This window comes from Solanum lycopersicum, chromosome 10 (genome assembly GCF_036512215.1).
Source record: "Solanum lycopersicum chromosome 10, SLM_r2.1".
NCBI lineage: Eukaryota > Viridiplantae > Streptophyta > Magnoliopsida > Solanales > Solanaceae > Solanum > Solanum lycopersicum.
Genome location: NC_090809.1, coordinates 62,594,494 through 62,612,339, shown reverse-complemented (window position 1 = coordinate 62,612,339; position 17,846 = coordinate 62,594,494). Strand labels below are relative to the sequence as shown.

Here is a 17,846-nt window from a genome sequence, read left to right as displayed (position 1 = left end):
AAAAAATGAATAGATCTCTTTACTTGTATGATTTAGATATCTCATATTTTTTCTTGTGATAAAGGTATATGTAAAACACATGTTCTATATCTAATTTAGACCTTATTTAAACATTATTTGAAAATAGATTGGTTTGAAATTGACATTTAATTAAGACATGCAATTTAAATTTCTCAAGTTATATTTTTTCACAAAATAAAACCTACAAATTGTGATATTTATAAGAAAAAAATTATTCTTATTTAATCTTACCAAATAAGTAAATCATAAATCATAAATCATAAACAAGATATCAGAATATCTTACGACACCAGATTAAAGAATCAATACTCTATATTCTTTTGATAAATAAATAGTTATAGTTACAAACTTTAAAATACACATAACATTATAAAAAATTACTACTCAATATGATAACAATTAGCTATTATTTAATATAATTTTTTCACATGATACATATAATTCGTTCACTCCAAAAACATCATCTCTTTCTTTGTTAAAATTAAAAATAATAAATAATAAAATATATATTTATAAATCAATTCTTTAAAAAAAATGATAACTTTAAATAACATACTCAAGCAACTACTTAACATAAATGATATATATAATATATAATATATATAACAACCTGTGACTAGACCTGTGTGACTATATGACAAAAGTTTATTAAAATAATATTAAAAATTTTATAAGTTTTAAATTCTGAATTCGCCTCCGAAAGTTAGTTATAACTACTACTTCCCTAACGGCTAACTTTAACAATATAAGTAGCATGAAAACATGCGAAGCAGGACCACTCTCCTTACACGGCACGTGGTCAAGACCCAAATTAAACGAATTCACAGAGATTTAACACTTTAACTGTAGTTAATCTTTTTTAACTTTAAAGCCTTTTTTTCTCACAACTTTTTTTTCAGATTATAATTAAATTAAATTTAAATTTGTATCGATAAATTTTGAATTCACGTCAGTAAATCTGGAGTAAAATGAATTTGCATAAATTTAAACTCGAGAATTTTTAAATAAATATAAAGAAAATATTTATCATTTTACTAAATTAATTTTAAAAATATATAAGTATAATTAAAATATCACTAACAGTTTACCGAGAAAAACATACATATTTATCGGTAAAAATGAGGTTTATTCCAGTCTATGAATAATCCCTTGTGTATTTCTGTTTTCAGCTTCTTTCCTATTTTCTCTCACCCACCCACAGGAATATCTCTTCTACCATTCTGTGAGATCTCCTTCAAAGATCCATTTTCAGGTGAGTAAAATTCAGCTGAGATTTCTACAATTAAGTTACACTTCTTTTACCAGTTATATATACAAAAAAAAATTCTAAATTTTTTACATTATGAAATTGAAGAACAAAATGGGATTTTTGAGGTGAGGTTTGATGTAGAATTTAATGTTCTGTCGGTTTGCTGAAATTTTCACTGATCAAGTCCTAATTTTTGTTACTCATTTCTTGAATTTGACAAAAAATTGGGATTTATTGTTTTGATGTAGAATCTACATTCTGATTTTGGTCTTTGGGGATCTGTGATAAAATGAATCAGTTGATGTAAATTCACAAATTTGAATGGGACTGTTGATAAATTCTGATTTTGGTAGAGTTTCTGAAATTCTGTTTATGTTTTTCTGTAATTTCTGGGATTTTTTTTTTTTTAATTTGGGTCATTTCATCTTTAATTTTTTTTGCAGGATGATTTCATAAAACAGATTTGGTACTTCAGAATTAATAAAACCTTATCTAAGCCCTGTATCTTTGGTTGAGTTTTTCTCATAAGAAATTCATTATGTCAAATTGAAGAAAATAAAAAGGGGAAAAAAGATTGGATTTTTACCAGTTTGCAGAACTGCAGAATGGAAACAGGCCAAGGCAGTTCATGGATCCCAGCAACTCCAGGGAAGCCAGGTTTTGCCGAATCGCCACCAATTTGCAGTACAGGACAGGAAAACCAGCAAGCTCAAGTTGATTTGTCAGATTTGCAAAGAAAACAAGCAGTAGAGCATGCTAATGGAAGCACAGCTGAAGCTCAAAATGCTGTAGAGCATGCTAATGGAAGCACAGCTGAAGCTCAAAATGCTGCTGCAAATCGCGGTTCAACAAGTTCAGTAGAAGATCAGTGCTTCACGACCTCGGAAGCAGTAGTGGGAACAAAGTCTGAAATGTGTGGAGGTGGTATAAATATGTACAATAACTTCCCTAGTGATAATGTAGAATTGTGGAGTAGTATGTCTTTCGGGGATCTGTTGGCGATGGCACATGCTGGTGGCAGTGGCACCACGCCAGCTGATGAAACAGCTTATAGTGTGAAGAGTTCTTTCCAACCGCTCATCAATACTCAGAATGCAGGTAGAAAATTGAAGTAGTCATTGATTCATTCATTTCTGTTAATTGTAATGACCCTACTGCTTGGAGGATTTTCAGATTACAATAATTGCATTCCATGTATATGTCAAGAGCTTCTTTTTACCTGCCTCATTAACACAACTTTGTCTTTGTGCATTGTAAGACCTGCAAAATGTTTGACAATGAAATATAACAAGTTCAGTATCATTCTTTGGTAATTTGAATCTTACATCTACTAACAATTTGAATGCACAGCATGCACGAATCAGCTCATGTTGAATTGAACAACCCTGTGAATACTTACTGAAGTTCCATTTCAACTAAAATAATGTATCCTAGAACATAATCAAAATGGAAACAAAAGGTCACATATATGATCCATGATACTGTGCTTCTCTGATTGAGTGTTCAACTGTTAGAGTGTCATTCCGAGTCAAATTATCCTATTGTTATCTCTGATTGCTCCAACATGTTTTGTTTTGGTTTCATTTCCATGAAAACAGGTCGGCTAAGCATCACAATATCATGATCTAGGTGACATGTCAAAATCTTAAGAAATTTGTTGCTTCAAGTCTGAGATTATTTCCTTGATAAATTAATATGACATAAGAGAACTCATTGTGCAGATGAAAGCTCTATTTTATCCAGCTTCCCTTTCAACTTGAATTCACCACCAAAAATGACGGGTGCAACCTTGAGCAGCAACATCCAATTCCAGTTTGAACCAGTAACACCAGATATGATGAAGATTAAAGGGCAAGCATCTAATGCATCAAACCTAGATATTAATGTGACAACCGCAGCAAGAGTTATACAGTCAAATGAGGATATAATAAAGGGAGCTGAAGCAAATGAACTCCAACAGAATAAAGAGCAGTCAGTGCTGATCTTGGAAGGCAAACTGGATACTGAACTGAATAATACACCAGAGCAAAAAACAAGACGAAGAAAGCACAGGCCCAAAGTGGTTGTAGAAGACAAGCCTAAAAGGACTCCTAAACCAAAAATCCAAAAGCAGCCTGGTGCAGAGGAGACAAAGACAGAAAAGAGGAAATATGTCCGAAGAAACAAGGTTGGCGAACCTACAGCCACTTTTGCAGATGAGGTAAGCAATACAATTTGTCACGAGGGAAAGCCTCCTAGTTCCGAGAAAACCCCAACAGCAAAAAGGAAGTATGTCAGAAGAAATCAAGTGAACAAGAGCACGGAAAAACCTTCTGAAGAAGGAAGCAGTGTAACAATTGGCACACCTGCAGCCACCTCCACAGAAGAGGTAAAGAACACAACTTTTCATGTGGGAAAGGCTCCCAGTTCTGAAGAAACTCCAACAGCAAAAAGGAATGTCAGAACAAATCAAGTTAACATGAGCATGGAAAAACTCTCTGAAGAAGGAAGCAGTGGAACAAATGACCCGTCAGAAGTTCCTCATTCTAGAAAATCCTGCAGGAAATCATTGAGTTTTGAATTGGAAAGCCAAGCAAGTGATGAGTATTCATCATACAGGCCGTCAACTTTGGATTTGCATGCAAATAACTCTGGGTCAACAGCACAGTCTGTTCAGCTTGGACAAGGTAAAGAAACCACAAGTGAAGAAACAGAAATGGGCATAACTCATAACATCACCCGCTCCCTGAATCAAGAGGTGAGAAATTACTTATCACAGCCTAGAATGCAGTACCCTAGTCCTCCAACTCCGGACAAGGTTGGCTGGAATCATGACAAAGCCATGGTTGGGAATCACAATGAAAGCACAAGAGGAAATAGCAGAATCATTTTTTCAGATGTAACTCATGATAAACAGGCAAGCATATTACAAATGACACCACAGAACCTGAATTCCAACTGCGGCAGCAGTTCATGCTTACCACATGGGAAAGGCTTGAAAAGACAGCATTCATGTAGAACTGATGAAGCACAATTCTACAGCATAAATGCCAAAGGGACGTATTTCAATTCTATGCAGGCTTATCAAGCAATTCTTCCAGCAAATAAACCTGATGTTTATAGTAATGTAGGGATGCATTTTCCTGCTATTTACAAGAAAATGAGAGCAGAAAAGGGCCACATCTCAACATCATCTTACATCAAACTTTTTACTGGTGAAACTAACTACGTTTCTTCATCTCAGTGCTATATCAGTGGTTCCCCTAGTAACAATTCTGCAACCAATATAGGCAATTATGGAATGTGGAATTCCAATGTTATGCCAGCATTTGTGGAAGCAGAGAGGTTGAGGAACAAGATATCAAACGGCCCAACTCAAGTACATGACATTGCATCTCTGCATGAAATTTACAAACAATTTCCAACTTCCACATCTAAAGAATTAACAAAATATGGATTTGGAGAAAGATATAAAACTTCACATCTATCCAGTGCATGCATGGGAACTCCAATTGCAGACACCCAAGCAGCAACGAAGAAAAAAAGGCAGTCAAAGAAGAGCATCCTTGTCAGCTCGGCAGCTTCCAACTTATATACCCATCAACATGTTGCAAAAAATGCAAGGGGTACATAAAGGCATATACTTTAACTATCAATTATATCATAACTCTTTTCTTGCTAACAACATTGAATGCAGGTTCTCTGCCAGCTTTAACATGGAGAGGCATGTCTCCAATCGATGAAATTGCAGAACGCTTGCGGCTTCTTGATTTAAATAGAGAAAGCAGCCAAAATCAAGGTCCACATGGAATCACCTACCACACCAAGTTTCAAAGGGAGAGTGCTCTTGTTCTTTATCAAAGAGATGGAAGTATTGTCCCTTTTGGAAGTTCGTTAGTTAGAAAACGAAAACCACGGCCAAAAGTTGATGTTGATGATGAGACTGATAGGGTATGGAAGCTTTTGCTGCAAGATATAAACAGTGAAGGCATTGATGGAACAGATGAAGACAAGGCTAACTGGTGGGAGGAAGAACGTCGAGTGTTTAATAGTAGAGCAGACTCATTTATTGCACGCATGCGTCTTGTCCAAGGTAATTGTGCAAAGTCTTCAACCTTTCCTAGTGGCTAGGTCAAATTGCCAGCTAGATTCCTTCAGTAGAAACATAGGTAGAAGAAGATATTGCTAGTTTAAATAAGATAAGAATGGGTATGCTTATATCATTAATCTGTGACTCACCATGTGGTAATATAAAAGAATTGAAAAGTGAGACATCAACTAGATGTTGATCTTGCACACCAAGATTCACATACCCTTACTATATTTCCCTAGGAACACTTTAGGAGTTTAAACATGCCATATCAAAAAGTGACCTGTTTTTTCTGTTGTAATAACCATAAACTTTATTCTCTTCTTTTTTGGGTGAGTCAGGAGACAGGCGCTTCTCACCTTGGAAGGGATCTGTTGTGGACTCTGTGGTTGGGGTATATCTTACACAGAATGTTTCAGATCACCTTTCTAGGTAAGCTGCTATAAACTTCTACAGTTTTGGAATTTTTTTCCTGTCTTCCAGCAAATTCCTAAACATTCAAAGATGGAATGCCAACATATTGCTTAGCCCACTTTTGTCCCTAAAACTATTTACTTTATCCTATTTCCAGTTCTGCATTCATGTCACTCGCTGCCCACTTTCCTCTGAAAACAGACAGTACTCAGAAGCATGAAGGAAATACAGGTATTATAATTGAAGAACCTGAAGAGTGTGCAACAGACCCCAATGTTTCCATCAGATGGTATGAAGATCAACCAAATCAGTCAACCCATTGTCAGGATTCTTCAGGAGTCTATAATACAGATTCAAATGAAGAAAAACCAGCTGTCAATGACTCTGAATCAAGTGAAAATAGCACAGAATGCATAAAATCAGCAGAATGTTCTGTAATTCTGCAATCAGATTCTTCTAGAGAAGGCTCAGATCTGTATCATGGATCAACAGTTACAAGTTCCCAAGATCGAAAAGAGTTGAATGATTTGCCTTCTTCTCCGAGTTCTGTTGTTTCTTCTGAGATCTCTGCAGTTATTCAAGCTTCAGAAGGAACTGACTCAAGCAACTTTTGCAGCTCCACTTCTTTTTTGAAGCTATTACAGATGGCAGGAACTTCAGGAGCACAAGGAACCAGGTGCACTGAACATCTACAAGAAGGTGAAAACGTTCCATTCCTTGAAAAGGAACTTATTTCCCCCAAAAAAAGTGTATTGTCAGCAGAATCTGCACATTCAGCACTGTACACAACCCCTCAAAATAAGTTGGACATAGAGACAGTGACTGATGCAGAAGACAATGTTGAACTACAATTTCCAACTGAAGATAGCAATAGCAATGTCCAGCAAGTTCCTGAAGCCCCAGCCTGTTCAGAGACCATTGTAAATGTCACAGAAAGGGCCAGCATAGTTTTTGATTCATGCAAGCCTGAGCAAAGAGGTTTGGAGTCCAGCTTGAAAAATGACAGTAATCATGTTCATAGCAAAGTAGACAAAGTAAATGACAATCCTTCTAAAGCAAAAAATGGACAGCTTGGGAAGGAGAAAGAGAACATTGATTGGGACAGCTTACGGTTACAGGCCCAGGCAAACGGCAAGAAAAGAGAAAGGACAGCAAACACAATGGATTCACTGGACTATGAAGCAGTGAGGTGTGCAAATGTTAATGAGATAGCCCATACAATTAGAGAACGAGGAATGAACAACAAGCTAGCAGAGAGAATCCAGGTACACACATGAGTATTGCATTGCATAACCTTCTTTGCAATCTCTGATGACAAGAGAATATATGCATGTCAGTCCATAGTACTAAGATCCTGCTATGTGTGGGTTCCGCAGAAGGGCCAAACCAAATTGGGTCTATTGTACACGATCTTCCCTTGCGTACTATAGAAAATATACATCTACAGTATTTATTTTGCCTGAAATCCCCATGTGATTGCTCTATTTTAAAAAATAAACTTGCTATTGCAGGCTTTTCTTAACCGGATTGTTAGTGATCATGGAAGCATTGATCTTGAATGGCTGAGAGATGTTCCACCAGACAAAGCAAAGTAAGCCAGCAATTATTCCAAATAATCTCCCTTGTGTAAGATTCTAGTCATGTACAAACTATAACAAAGTTCAAATGTATGGTTTCAGAGAGTATCTACTGAGCATAAGGGGCTTGGGTCTAAAGAGCGTGGAGTGTGTGAGACTTTTAACACTTCATCACCTTGCTTTCCCTGTAAGACCTAAAACCAATTCCGGATGAGTTAAATATACGAGAAACAGTCATTTCATTACACTAATTTCTGTGTTTCTATGATAAGGTTGACGTAAATGTAGGGCGTATAGCTGTTAGACTAGGATGGGTGCCCCTGCAGCCATTGCCTGAGTCACTACAGTTGCATCTTCTGGAACTGTGAGTATTCATGAATCTAAATCTTTAAGCATACATAGTGCAAGGCTAACTCTGTGGTATTCCTACAGGTACCCAATACTGGAGTCAATTCAACAGTACCTATGGCCACGACTCTGCAAGCTTGATCAAAGAACATTGTAAGTAGCATCTATTAAACATATATATATAGACAGATGTCGAGCTCTGATTGTAACTAAAAGTAAGTAATCCAATGACAATCTTTTGGTAATAATCAAATGATGTAAAGTATTGTTTACTCGTACTAAGATTGTTTAGAAATGATTTTATTTTTCTTCCAATCTAATCGTCCATTAATATAAGATCTTACTTACAGATATGAGCTACATTATCATATGATCACCTTTGGGAAGGTATGTCAATATATTAGATGATATCTCCTAAAAGTTATAGATATCTAGAATCAAAGGCTAAAGGCACTCTTACATTTCATGTAGGTCTTCTGTACAAAAAGCAAACCCAATTGCAATGCATGTCCATTGAGAGGAGAATGCAGACACTTTGCAAGTGCATTTGCAAGGTTAGCATACTACTATTTATACTTTCTGCAGCTAAAATACTTCTGTCCTGTTTGTCCAACTATCTTGCTTCTTATACATAAACTATTTACTCAAACCCAAAGGATCATAGGTCTACAATGTTTTTGGTATAAAAAATCTACTATGTGGCAGTGAATTGTCCATTGCAAGCTAACCCTCCAATATATTAAAATATAACCATGATGCATTCTAGTATATAAAATTTTGTTCACTGATAAAGCAATTTCATGCTAAAAATTTTAGATGCATCCATTTTTTAGATGGCTTCTTAAATTAACTAGCTTATTAATGATATCCGTACTGCAAGCACATTGACTGAGAGTCTGAGACTATAAGACTTGAATGACTATTTTATCTGTATAAACTTTAAACAGTCAGATACATTGTATTTCATAAACTTGACCTAATAAAAATGCCTCATTCAGTGCAAGGCTTGCCCTTCCCGCGCCGGAAGAAAAAAGCATTGTCAGTGCAACAGAACAGAAAGCCACTAACAACAATCCAAGGGAAAATTTCACTCACCTGCCTCTGCCATTACCTCCGGGTAATCAACAACCAGTGGAGAATCAGAAATTGATCAATTCAGCTCCTATTATTGAAGTGCCAGCAACACCAGAGCCCATTGTTGAAGTTCCATCCACACCTGAGCAAGAGCAAATAAAAGCACCAGAAATCGACATAGAGGACGCTTACTTTGAAGATACTAATGAAATTCCTATGATTGAATTGAATATGGCAGAGTTCACTCAAAATGTAAAGAAGTACGTGGAAAACAATATGGAGCTTCATCAGGTAGAAATGTCAAATGCCTTAGTAGCTTTGACTTCAGAAGCTGCATCAATTCCCACGCCTAAACTTAAGAATGTTAGCCGGCTCAGAACTGAACATCAAGTGTAAGTAAACCATCCTGATTTTACATCATAAAAATAGAATTATGCTGCCAAAGAAGCACTAACAAGAGTCAAGGATAGACTGTACTTTTCAAGGTAATACAATGTTTAAAGAACTTTTTGGACTAACTATCAATTGTTTTTCCTCCTACAGCTATGAACTTCCAGATTCTCATCCTCTTTTGGAAGGGGTTAGTATTAGTTTTATGTCCAACATATAACCAGCAGCCAAGCAGATATAAAACTAATCCTCCAGAGAATTACATTTTTCATTTTGCAGTTGGACAAAAGAGAACCAGATGATCCTTCTTCCTATCTTCTTGCTATTTGGACACCGGGTATGATCACAAGAACTGTAATGCACTAATGCTATATATTGAAGAATTTTGTTTTGGAAGGCTTCCTTCCACTATTTCTTGTAATGTGGAAAATAAATGAATTAGCTAGGTCATGCTTAAGAAACTATTGATGTAGCTATCACGTTGGTAAATATAGAGTACAAATTTCATGGCTTTGTTTAAGTTGTAGGTAATATCAGTTAATTTTCATATCCCCATTTCAGCACTTGACTGATTTCATCGCTTGTATCAAATTCATATCAGGTGAAACAGCAAATTCAATGCAACCTCCAGAAACTCAGTGCAACTCTCAAGAATCTGGCGAACTATGTGAAGATGAGACTTGTTCCTCATGCAACAGCATACGTGAAGCACAATCTCAAACAGTAAGAGGGACTCTTCTGGTAAGAAAATCCATAGACTCTAATAGTGGTCATTTCATATGAGTAAACGGCCAAAATGATACATACAGTATGATTAATCATTGTTCTTGTCAATAGATACCATGCCGAACAGCTACAAGAGGAAGCTTTCCGCTCAATGGTACATACTTTCAGGTCAATGAGGTAATATAACCAACTTTTAGCTCATTTACAGCTCCACACGTCAAAGACTAGATTTCGCATCAAGTATTGTAATTTTCATTGATAGAAGTTACTTTTCAGGTGTTCGCAGACCATGACTCCAGCCTTAACCCAATCAATGTTCCAAGGGATTGGCTGTGGAATCTCCCACGGCGGACTGTCTACTTTGGAACCTCAATACCAACGATATTCAAAGGTGAAAGAACCACTAAACTGATGGAACTCATTAGAAAATTTTGGGAGTAAAATAACATTGAAATTTGTTGTGTTCATCAGGCTTAAACACAGAAAGTATCCAACACTGCTTTTGGAGAGGTATGTAAATGGAAAATCCTTAAGATTTTTGCAGCGAAAAGCTAGCTTCTTATCCATTTCAACAATGTTAATCCCTGAAAAATACATGTTAAACTAGCTTAATGTTGAGATGCCATCCTGTTAAATACACAGATAAAACGGATCACAGTCTAGTCTGTTTATATTTAAACATGCCATTGTCAAAATTTATAATGAAAGAAGCATCAGAAGACCTTGGAAACAAGGATTATATAACCACTCATTGTCAGGAGCAAACCTAAAACATAGGAAACAAGGATCAACAATGCTCACCTTTGTTGGGAATCCTATTTATTTTCTGTTTGCCTTCTACCTCTTGAGTCCTCCGGCCCTCGCCTTCACCAATCTGAGTCCCAAAAAAAGGTCCTCTAAGCTAGGGTCTAGAATATACAATAGATGTACTTTTAGCTTAGGACTATGGTAGTATACAATGACAATTTATGTTGTTCTATTCTGTCTAATTCATGTGATGATTGATTTCAATGCAAAAATGACTTCTGTACAGTTTACACTCTATGAACAAGAATCTTGTTTTCAACATTATCTATTCAATTTAAAGAGTGAGACCCTTTGGACAATAAGCGTTACTAGGACTCTTTTTTTGGTACATATGAAGCAGGAATGAGGTACACACACATAGCTGTAAGATTCATTTGAAAAAGGACACTGGTTTTGAACATATGTTACAAAAGGTCTGACATAAGTACTAAAAGTATACAATAACAGTAAAAAATGCACCATTTTTGACAATTAATATTTTGTTCCACAAGCATTTGGACAAATGGGAAACTTTGGCTATGACAATAGAATATTAGCTAACAAGAAGAGTTTGACGTCCCCTGCTGCAAAACCTTTTTGCTTTTCTGATGAATAGATATTGTATTTTTCTCAGGGTTTGTTTGTGTGCGAGGATTTGATCATAAGACACGAGCACCTCGACCGCTATTGGCAAGGTTCCATTTTCCAGCCAGCAAGTTAAATAGGACTAATGGGAAAACAAATGAAGACAAAGGAGTAGCCTCCTGAACATAGCTACCCAAGTACTCATGCCAAAGCCAAAACAATCTAACAACATTCAATATCATGTAGTTCTATTCCAGTCGGTAAAAAGAAGATAGGTGTATCTGGTTAACTTGTAAATGAGATAATAAGTTTTTTTTAGGTTATGGAGTTTCTTTAGTTAGCAACAATTTATTGAATTATTCAATCAGTTTATTCTCAATTAGTTCGCTTGAAGTCCGCAATTTACATCTCCTTTCTCTTTCAAGTCGAGGGAAAGAAAACTACATTGACACCAGTAGGAAAATCAGATCTATATATGGGCATGTATAACAGACTTACAGAGCCCCATTATCTTTCTTCAGGTAGCAACAACACCGCATTGTGTTACGTAACAGCCCTAAACTGGACAGCATTGTAGTATTATAAGTTCTTTGCTACACATAGTTTGAACTTTGAAGTAATAGTACTACTCAAAACTAAACATGTTAATGCACCTGCTACTGCTAATGGTATCTTAACGTACTGAAATCTCACTAAAACTACGTGCGTTAACTGGAAAAAGAGGATTGTTTTAGCTTGCAACTTCGTGAAGCTGAGAAAAAAACTACATTCAATTTCAGCAATTTTGATGACAAGTTCTTAACCTGAACAAGCACAGAGGTAGATTCAACATTTACATCGATCGAGTTGGTTCAAAAGTGGTTACTGCACACAGATACTATTCACAACTTTTTTCGCATATTTACATATACATGATTCTGAACTCAACCATTTATACAACAACAATTTATCGAGTGTATGCACATTTTCAAACAGTTAGAGAAGGGGAACACAATAAGAACAGAATTATCAACAATTCACCCAGATGAAGCTTCACATTTGATCATAACCACATAAATAGGCGATACTAATGCTTTTTTCAGGACTAACAATTACAAAAGGAACTACACAGAATCACGAATCATCACATATTGATAATAAATTGCACATTAATCATCACGCATAATCGATAAACCTTACTCAAATATCAAAATAGTAAACACAGCATAAAAATGTTAACCAATGTACCTTCGTATTCAGATATCTGCATCCTCTCGCCTCAGATGTAACTCGATCCATTGAACTCATAACATTCGACTACAATAAATAATAGATATGAGAGACGTACGAGTTCGAATCCTGAATCTAACTCGGCTCAGCTACAAGGTAACTCGATTCATTAAGGATACAGAATTCGAACTTTATGAGTTTAGAATTCAAAATTCTAATATGATTTGATAATAATGGATGAGAAGAAGAGAAAAATGTGAATAAATGCAGAGTTTATGTAATTTAACTGCATTTATTTATTGGCTATTTATTTTCCCTCCTCGTAGCTTTTGGAATTCCCTCCATTTTTTGGGTCAGCGTGTTTTGAGCAAACGCGCCATTCGCGCGTCTGGGTTGCACCGTTTCAGCATTTCCGAACCGTTACCCGACTCGATTAGTTGATGGGCTCTTATAATTCGACCCAATTAGAAATGATGAAGTTTTGGAGTACCTACTACCTCCAATGGGCACATTATACTTCCGGAAAAGTTTCACATATAGTCACTCAAAAATAATTTAATTATATTTTATAGTTATAATTTGGTAATTACGATTTGTAGATACATGTCATAGAGAGGAGAGTGGCGAGCAAGATTGGGAGAGGGAGGAGAGTTGAATTTGTATATGTATATCTGTTAGATAATTGTATATATGTAACTATTATGTATATGTATCAATAATTGTATTTGTATATCTGCATACAATTTGAATTTGTATATAATTGAATCAAGTTAAAACATTTGTATTTATATATCCAAATTATCTCGCTTTAACAAACAGAAATTGTAAATCGTATTTATATCATTTGTTTTTTTATAAAGCGAGAGAGAGAAAAGCAAAAGAAAATTGGGTAGGGGAGAATTGTATTATTATAATTTTAATTTATTAGTGTATAAGACGAAGAGATATGTATTTGTATATCCCGTCTCACCTTTTATACAAATACAAACACAAACACAAACACAAATTATACATTTGTGTTTGTATAAAACGAGAGACAGAAAAAGGTAAAAGAGAATTGGACAGTGAAAGATTTGTATTTGTATAATTATGAGTGTATAAGGCGGAAAGATATGCATTTGTGTATGTATGAAGTGAGAGAAAGATTGGCAGAAGAGAAGTGAGAGAGAGACTGGACAGTGAGAGGATAGAGGCGAGGGAGAAATGACTGGAAAGAAAAAGTGTCGAGCAAGATTCTAGAGAGAGCGGAGAGAGATACGAGAGAGATGAAGAAAGGAGAGAGGAGAGAGAGAATATAAATATAGCTAAAAGTAAGTCTCGAATTGTAATTATAATACAAACTATAGCTATGTTAGCTAAATAACTAGTATATATTTGCTTAATCTCATAATTTTTTCAATATTTTTACACTATTTTAAAAAAATTATTACTATATTGATCAATTTTAATATTTTGTCATTTATTCATATTAGTTAGCTTTTTTTAAAAAAAATTAAAGGAAAATGGAAATAGTATTTTAATCTTCTTTCTGTATTTTAGTTTTATCAAACTTATTGGGTAGATTAGCTTATGATTGAGATACAATAAATTTGTAGAAAAGAAGGTTGGGAATCAATTTTCATCTATTTAAGTTTATAAATATGAGATCTAAATTCTGATTGATCTAGGACACAAACATGACAAAAAATTAAACAAAAAAGAACACATCAATCCCCAAATATTTGGTTCTTTTATATGCATGTTAACATTCATGTTCGTTCAAATCTTATTGAGTATTTCAAAGACATCAATTAGATTAGATAAGCCATGAACATGTTTGTGACAAAAAAAAATTGAGATTTCATTGTGAAGGAAGTGTTTAAGTGTGTAAAAGTTTCGTATTATTTGGAAAAAAGGATTGATAATGATCTGTTTATATGAGTTTGAGAAATTTTTTCCTTATGCTAGTGTTTAAAAGTTGAATTAGACTCGTATATCATAGTTTTATTTTATCATGCAAGCAAGGTTGAGGATACATTATCTTTGATTCTTTTCTTTAGAAAAATATGAACCCTAAATTATGACATATAAATCGTGAAAATACAAAAGACATAACATGAGATAAGAGAGAAGAATAATCAAACCTCTTAATTTTCAACCAAAAAGTGCTTCGAGATACTTCTCTTCTTTCTTTTGTCATGTCATAATCAGAATTATGATGATTTCTTTTTTCTTTACCCTAAAAAAATTTAATCTTAAAAGATAGCTCGAGAAAAACAAATTTAAATCTTCTAAATCGTAATGTGTGGTGTTATAAATATTTTGGATCCGACTCATTGATATTATGTTTAAACTTCATTTGTCTATTCATAATGAAGGTTTGAATATAAATCTATTGAATGATAATGTGTGGTGGTGTAAATATTTTGGATCCGACTTATTGATCTTATATTTAAATCTCGTTTGTCTACACACAATGACGGTTTGAATATAATATGTGGTTGTGTAAGTATTTTGGATCCGACTCGTTGATCTTATGTTTGAACCTCGTTTGTCCACATATAATGAAGGTTCGAATAGTAATCATTTAGATCTAAGTTATTATGTATACTTATTTATTAAGTTTGAATTTTCGATCATTTAGATCTCAAGCATTAACACTTAGTTTGGATGATTGTCATGTATCTATTCATAATTTATTGTATTGTATTATATTATATTATATTATATTGTCTTAATGAAATACAGTGTCCGAATAGATTGTATTTTTTCCATCATTCCATAATATTATTCACTCATAATTTGAATGATAATCCTACAAGAAAAATAGGAACGAGAGGTAGGGTAAAAGATAAACACAATTATTAAATAACGAATAAAGACAAATGAAAAGAAAATATCAAGGTAACAATGTGATTACACCTAATTTATTGCTACATAAAATGGATCTTTATATCGTTATCTAACAATAGATTTAACGATACAATATGATAGAATTTAAATAACAATCAAAGTAAATATTGTATTTAAACTAATAATATAATATAATATAATACAACGAGTAACGTGTAACAACCATCCAAATAAGTTTTGCTTTTTTCCTTTACATTACAACCACTTCATTGGTTTAAATAGAACTGGATGATCAAGACTTGTAAGAAATGTCTTAATATCTAAAGAATTAATATATGTTTGAATATAATTGCATGTATGAATATTTAAATTAAGGCGTCTAAATCTAAATATATGTTTGAATATTGTGATTTTGTATCAAAATTTGAATACTAAATAATTATGATGAATTATTTTACATCAACAATTAAATGTATTTATTTTGTCAAAAAAATAAATAAATACAAGAGTATATGTATATTATTATGGTAGCATTAAAGTTTCTTATAAAGAAATTACTCACCAATCAATAACACTATACGTGTATGTGTGTGTATATATATATATATATACACACACACAATGATTTAATATCAGTTAAGTGAAATTATCAGCCTTAAGGATATCAAACAATATAAGGTATTGATATAGTAGTAGATATGCGAAACTAATTTGGGGGAGATTGGGGGGAGGGGGGGATATAGTGTAATTATTTACTCAGTGAGGTATTAATGTAAAATGGTATATATTTTTAATTATTTTAATTCTATGGGGTATTTGCTTAATATCCATCTGTCTAACTATGACATAATTCATGTATATGCCCTTTAACTTGATCTCATCTCATATTTATACCCTCAAACTTTGGGTGTGCATAAATAGTCACTTAAATTTGTAGAAAGTTGAACAAGTAGACACATTAGTTCAATGTATGCGACATAATACACATAGGACATCATGTGAGACACAAATTGTCGTGTAGAATGTCACATAGGTCATGTATGTCTATTTGTTCAATTGTATACAAATTTAAGTGTCTATATTTACACACTTAAAGTTGGAGGACATAAATATAAATTTAGGCAAAGTTAAAGTGCATATGACATATAATAAAGTCACTCCACCTTTGTCAATTTTTAATTGTTATAGTATTTTTTTTTTTAGTCAAACTATTAAAACATTGACGGACATTTTACGATATATTATTTCATCATATTGATATGTAAAAAGTTACAATTTATAATATGTTCCGTATAATTTTTAATATTTTTTATTTAAAATATTAAATTAATACAATATAATATAATTTTAAAAATTAATTAAATTAACTTTCGAAAATGTAAGATGACAAATAAAAATGAATGGAGAGTATATTTGTATAAAATTAGTAAGTTTGACAATTATGTTATCATTAAAAATTCTATCTTGATGGCTGTCTCGACAAATTTGTTAACTATACACATTATAATAAATTTACTAACAGTTGATTTACAACTTATAACGTGTGATTAAATGTGGTGGGTAAATTAATTTTATTTGAGAAAAAAAAAAATATACCAGATAAAACTAATATATATAGCCTTTGTAATTTGATTATGTGGCTCACTTTGAAGTTGAGCAAGTAGAGTCATATTTTGCTTCTTCTTTTGATATGATAAAAAAAAATCTCTAAAAAGTAAAAAGAATAATTTAAGAGGGAGAGATGTATCATTAGAAAAAAATAAAATCTTGTACTAAATTAATACATTTCAAAATCTTATATGATTTCCTCTTTCATATGTCCAAATTTTTGTATAGTTATTTTGTAGAATTAGTTAACATATGGTGTTAGATAATATTTAATTATGAGCTATTAAAGTATGTTTAGTCAATGATCAATCTCCAACTTAAGCTGATTAGTACAATTATATGTTAGCCACGTTTTATTTATTTTACATGTCTCTAACTTATTTGTACTCGATTATGATCTATTTTCTTAACTTTATAGGAGATGGCTGGATTAGAATTGTTTAAAATTGAATCAAAATCGATTAGCTGAATCGATAAAAAAGTTATTGGTTTATAGTATTGGGTTATTAGTTTAGTGATTTTTATAACGGTTTTGATTTTTTTGTTATTGGGTTATCGGTTCTTAACGGTTTAAAGTTTTTTCTTAACGGTTTAACCGATAATCGATAATAAATTAAATAATTATATTTATACCATTTTGTGTATAAAATTATCGACTTAGAGTTTAATTTTCTACTTTTATTTTTGGTCGTCTCCGACATTTGATTATTCTACAATGTAAAAGTGTTTGCTTTTGAGCAAGATGTAACTTGTGAACTCAAGTGCATGATTTATTTGGTTTGTCGCCTTGTTTCTAAGTGATTTTTAATGTTTTTTCTTTTGTGTTAAATCTTAACGATTAAATCGATAACCGAATCAATAACGAGCAAAAATTGATAAACCAATAACCGCTCAGCCAATATCTTAATGGTTCTATATCGATTTCACATATCTACAAACCAATAACCAATAAGCCTAC

General features: G+C 33.3%; 1 protein-coding gene across 3 annotated transcripts; it reads left to right on the top strand.

Moving 5' to 3' along the window:
* Positions 1-763: 763 nt before the first annotated feature.
* DML2 (DNA demethylase 2) lies at positions 764-11,618 on the top strand. 3 transcript variants are annotated; one of them, XM_019216041.3, is made up of 21 exons: positions 1,106-1,273; positions 1,519-1,619; positions 1,714-2,368; positions 2,992-4,875; positions 4,947-5,342; positions 5,681-5,771; positions 5,911-7,018; positions 7,265-7,344; positions 7,433-7,517; positions 7,603-7,694; positions 7,763-7,831; positions 8,029-8,065; positions 8,150-8,232; positions 8,677-9,144; positions 9,296-9,332; positions 9,422-9,479; positions 9,744-9,883; positions 9,980-10,045; positions 10,145-10,259; positions 10,340-10,378; positions 11,289-11,618. In XM_019216041.3, exons 3-21 carry the CDS (start codon positions 1,876-1,878, stop codon positions 11,420-11,422), a joined length of 5,475 nt encoding a protein of 1,824 aa, XP_019071586.2. In that variant the 5' UTR covers positions 1,106-1,273; positions 1,519-1,619; positions 1,714-1,875; the 3' UTR covers positions 11,423-11,618. The 3 variants fall into 3 exon arrangements, with proteins under 3 accessions (XP_004249459.4, XP_019071586.2, XP_069146257.1); XM_069290156.1 differs by having other exon boundaries at positions 1,154-1,395; XM_004249411.5 differs by lacking the exon at positions 1,519-1,619 and having other exon boundaries at positions 764-1,273.
* The last annotated feature ends 6,228 nt before the right edge of the window (positions 11,619-17,846 follow it).

Coding starts and splice junctions, on each gene's coding strand:
- DML2 (XM_004249411.5), top strand. CDS start 1,876: ATGGAAACAGGCCAAGGCAGTTCATGGATCCCAGCAACTCCAGGGAAG. Junction 7,832..8,028: donor AAGCTTGATCAAAGAACATT/GTAAGTAGCATC, acceptor TCTTACTTACAG/ATATGAGCTACATTATCATA. Junction 10,379..11,288: donor CCAACACTGCTTTTGGAGAG/GTATGTAAATGG, acceptor TATTTTTCTCAG/GGTTTGTTTGTGTGCGAGGA.